The following is a 5049-nucleotide window of genomic DNA, read 5'->3' as shown; positions in this document are numbered from 1 at the left end:
AGGGCATCCATGTGCCCTCACTATATATGTATGTATATGGATGCCCTTTCAAACATGTCCACTCTGTAAAGTAATGGACATTGGGAAGGACATCCAACAGTAAAAAGAATCCAGTGGAGCTTGGCCCAGTCCCTAGGTTTACCATCTCCTGTCAAACTGTCCAATCCAAGCCAGCATAGAAGATGGAAATTAAATGATGATAATATAATATATATATATATATATATATATCATCATCATCATCATCGTCGTTTAACGTCCGCTTATAGATATACGCACACACACGAATACACATACATTTATAAGCACATTCTGAGTCATGCAATAAGCATTCATGCTTAAACTTCAAAATTCAACAGTTACAATGCCCTTACACAACTGATTATATTTGATCAGTTTGAAAGATTGCAAAATGATATAAGAACAACTAGGTAAATACTTCGTTAAAATTATATAATAATTTACTTAGATTTCAGCAGGCTATGTTGTCTAGCTTCTACAGCTTTTACACCTGAATCCTGACAAATAATCAAACAGCTTATACCTGCAAAGGATTAGGAAGACAGTTGATGTGTTTTATGCTTGATCCAAGCAAGTTTACATTTACCTTTGCAGTTATATCAGCTTTTGTGACTTGATGTCATTCCATGATTGAATAAGCAGACTTCAGTTATACTATATGAAAATTGGCTTTACATTATCAAATATAAATAAATAATATTAAAAGGCATTTTTAAATGATATACATAGATATCACTAAAACATCATTGTGATTAGTGAGATTTTGTTGATCACATGTGCAATATTCTCGCAACAATCTTTGAGGTCTTTCAGATGATGCAAGTAATATGTCTAGAATTTCAAGAAATTTTATTTTTTTATGAAATCACTGAATTGGACTCTATACACTTGTCACAATGAATTTGCTGTCACTTGAGTTGAGTTGGTCACCGAAGACACATTTCAATGGCTGCATGAATAACACTGTAACATAACTTTTGTCCTTGGGTAGCAACTGTTATTTCTTATTTACTTACTCCTAGATAGTATGAAAAATGACTGATATTTCCTTCAAATTTTGCTTTTGTTACATTTATTCAAACCCCATAGAATACCTCTCAACACATGGCTATTATGCTCTCCCACTACTGCTGCTCATGGTCACAGTTGCACATTTTGTCAGCCACTACGTGGTTAAGGTTAAGCAACTGACAAGCAAATCTGTGATATTGAGCAGAATATTTGCACATTTGCTATAATGATATTTCTGCAACTCAGTGTGTTAATGGTGGTTGAGTGATCTGATACTTTGCTCTCAGTATTTTTTTAAAATCCTTGTTAACAAATTGCAATCTATGTCCTTGAAGGCGTATCTCTGCGAAATTTCATTAAAAAATATGCATTCAAATTACCTATGAGGAGTCAGAGTCGGCCGAGGCCCAAAATGTAGTTATACGAAGTTAAATACGGCCACTAATAAACATTAACTGAACTTCTTCCTATCCGAACACGTTTTTCACTCCATACAAACCGGATGGAATTATAAGCTTTGCCATAGCTTCATCAGTGGTAACAAAAACGAAAGCAAAGATTTTTTTTTAACCAAACTTTCCTAATTAATACATTTCCACTAATCAAACGATAGTTCCGTATGACAGGTGATAAAATAAGCAGTGTTCATTGCTAAGACACTTAATTCCCTGAATTCTCAGGGGCGTATTCCCCATGGTTACAAGTGCGAATCACAGTTGTAGACCGTTTCACCGACTTTATATTAGTACTGTGGTCGGACTTTTCAGTTTGTTAAAGCGCACACAAGACAACACTACTTTCAATTCACGTTCGATTACAAAGAGCCTAAAATATAAAAATCAAATATTTATACCCTACCCTTTTCCTATAACATATTTTAAGCAAGACAGCCCAACAGTCCTTTCTCCTAAGAGCAGCAAAGATAACTGAAAATTTGGAACTTAATTGATTTAAAGTCATATAGTTCCTAACTTTTGAAACCTGACAAGACAGATTTTTTCCAAGTGAAATTAAACAATCACAGAATTCAATCTGAAGATGTTGTCATAGTAGAGTATTTAGAACAAGGCAGTCCATCCCTCTCTAAACAATATTAACTCTGTTATAATTCATAGGAAAAGCATGAACATCTCATAACCATACACTCTAAAATAGGTATGGGCAACTTTTTTCGACATGGTTCATTATCAGGCGGGCCGCACTACTAAAAAAATCCATGGTAAAGTCCCGCGGGCCGCAAGTTTACCAATGAATGACCTAAATTTTACACGTTATAACATTCAAGTTAAAAATTTAATTCGAAGAGGATTAATCCTTGTCATGTAGTGGAGGCATGTAGTGGAGGCGCAATGGCCCAGCGGACTCGCGGTCATAGGATCGCGGTTTCGATTCCCAGACCGGGCGTTGTGAGTGTTTATTGAGCGAAAACACCTAAAGTTCCACGAGGCTCCGGCAGGGGATGGTGGCGAACCCTGCTGTACTCTTTCACCACAACTTTCTCTCAATCTTTCTTCCTGTTTCTGTTGTACCTGTAATTCAAAGGGCCAGCCTTGTCACACTGTGTCACGCTGAATATCCCCGAGAACTACATTAAGGGTACACGTGTCTGTGGAGTGCTCAGCCACTTGCACGTTAATTTCACGAGCAGGCTGTTCCGTTGATCGGATCAACTGGAACCCTCGACGTCGTAAGCGACGGAGTGCCAACAAAATGCAATCCTTGTCATGTGATCTAAGCCAACCTGGTCACGTGATTAGAGGTCATATGCCATCAAAGATGAACGGATTTAGGAGTTCGTGAAACGACAACAAACCAGTGATGAGTGTTTTCGAAGTGATTAAGGATAAATTCCATACCGTTCAGCAGGATTTATCAGCTGGGTATTCTATCTAATTAGTATATTTTCTATTCGGGGATTGTTTCTGGCAATTCAGTTTCATTTCAACTCGTGTATTCGTTCTGTATATCTTTCGTCTTTATTTATGGGTGTGTATTATTTATAAATTAGTCTGAGTTCTTTTGTTTTAGTTAATAACAGGAGGAAAGCTTTATTCATTGTTGAATTCTGCAGGATCTAGGATTAGATATGACAAGTCATTTAATATTTATATCTACAAGATGTTTTTTTTTTCTTTTTCGTAATTTCAAAACACCCCTTCTCTTTATTCTGGTTTTGTTTGTTTACAGTATAATTTTCAAAGAAAAAAGGATGTTAGTTAAGTTTCGTAGCTTTTCATCTAATAATGCTACTATATATTATTTATTCACATCTCAGTCACTCGACCTGCTAGAAGTAGCAGCTAAATCCCTCTGAAATTATGCCCTATCGCCTTAAATGAAAATACATTAGATATTGTAGCGTTCGATTTACAAAAAGAGAGGACTGTCACGGCTGGAATGTCTTCGATCGTATGCTTGTTCTAACATTGTGAGCAAGAAGGCAAGTTTGAGGTTATGAATGGAGCAGGATGTGATCTGATCACAGTTATCTTGCCAAATTTATGTGAATTTAGTGCTTTGGTAACGAAGCCTTTTTTTTCAGATTTTGGAATCAGTTGCTACTGATCTTTATACTTTGTGACATTTTTTTTGTTGTTGTTCGTTAATAAATTTTATATTGTCTTTAGTTGGAGATGCGTAAGTGTTACTAACACCTGTTTTCTGCTCGCAATGAGTTGGTTTTAACTCCCAGGTCAGTACTAACCAAGCAGACATATCTGAGTTCCACATATGACCATCTCATCTTTTTATATGTCCATGTTAACTTCTTTCCTTTTTTCTTTTTAAGACTGTAGGCTATGATTTGAGATAGTGGGTAATGTAAAGCTGAAGCTAAGTGTAAAGAGCGAGTTAAGCTACAAACGAAATTATGTCTTTAAAATAATGGATTCGACAAATAACTATTTCTTGATGAATGTATACTCAGTGTCTTTCGGTAGTTATTTATTTATTATTATTATTATTATTTGTAACGACATGAATGCCAACTCTAATTATCCAGACTGTAACTACGTAGCCAAACAGAACCTCCGGAATAAAAATGCAATTCGAAGGGAGAAATGAAGAGAAAGTAACTATCAGAAACTAAAAACGTATACAAAGTTGAATTCTTTTTGTTTCTTATTTCTAAAAGAAATATACTATTTTTTATGATATTGAGCTACATCAGTGTTTAAAGTATCTGTTGGTTACAGTTATTAACAACTTACGACTGCCTATATTTATTTGGACATTTTATAGATAACCGGTGTAACTAATTTAGGGAAACCTTAATCAGAATTTGAAACCAGACAGTCGCTCGATCAGCCAGAAATAGCAGCCATATCTCATTCAAATCACCATCCTATCATGAAGGGAAAAAAGCGGTGGTGGTGCCATAGTCATCTTAGCAACATTGTTGGCTCGTGGGTAGATCAATGTATTTATTGTCAACAAGGCGAAGCGTACATAGATCAGAATTGGGCCCCAGACCTGTGGGGCTCCTGGGTAACTGTTCAATGTCTTAAGAGGGCATTGAATGCTGGGACGAATACGTTGGGTAATATGGTTCTAAATAGCCTTAAAGATGGTCCTGGTTGGAGCATCTTTGGACTGAAGTTTGCTCTTAATAACCATAATTTGTTGAAAATAGTCTATTTTAGCAACGCATATGCATACAGATAAATAGTGGTCTACGCTGATGTGTCATGAAAAGAACGGATAGTCCATCAGCTTAGGAAATCTTAACCCATTGTATATATTTTATAATTCTTTGTTCACATGGGGTAAATAGGAATATCAAATAATTCTCTTGATTACTAGAAGAATGTTTATAAATTGTTGTTAGTGTACGTCACTGAGAGACTGCCTGATTATATATATATTAATAATTAAGTGTGCTACAAGTGGTACCAGCACACTAAAAATCGCAGCCAGAAGACGACTACAACCACAAATTTTCACTGATACACATTGAAGTTATTTACGCATGCTGTATCACTTGATATTATTGTAAACAACAATATCCTTATATATATA

General features: G+C 35.7%; 1 protein-coding gene across 2 annotated transcripts in view; it reads left to right on the top strand.

Moving 5' to 3' along the window:
* The window catches only part of LOC106882601 (dysbindin), a 34187-nt gene that overhangs the window by 15885 nt on the left and 13253 nt on the right, over positions 1-5049 (top strand). Inside the window, exon 1 of one of the 2 annotated variants that reach the window (XM_014933341.2) lies at positions 2767-2912. The exons of the other annotated variant lie outside the window; for it this stretch is intronic. Within the exon in view, the coding sequence (XP_014788827.1) occupies positions 2851-2912 (62 nt within the window). The 5' untranslated portion in view covers positions 2767-2850. Of the gene's footprint in view, positions 1-2766; positions 2913-5049 lie in introns of those variants that run through there. 2 annotated transcript variants of the gene reach the window in all.

The sequence above is a fragment of the Octopus bimaculoides genome, chromosome 1 (assembly GCF_001194135.2).
Source record: "Octopus bimaculoides isolate UCB-OBI-ISO-001 chromosome 1, ASM119413v2, whole genome shotgun sequence".
Classification (NCBI taxonomy): domain Eukaryota; kingdom Metazoa; phylum Mollusca; class Cephalopoda; order Octopoda; family Octopodidae; genus Octopus; species Octopus bimaculoides.
The sequence above is the reverse complement of the archived record's forward strand: the minus strand, read 5'-3'. Positions and strand labels throughout refer to the sequence as shown.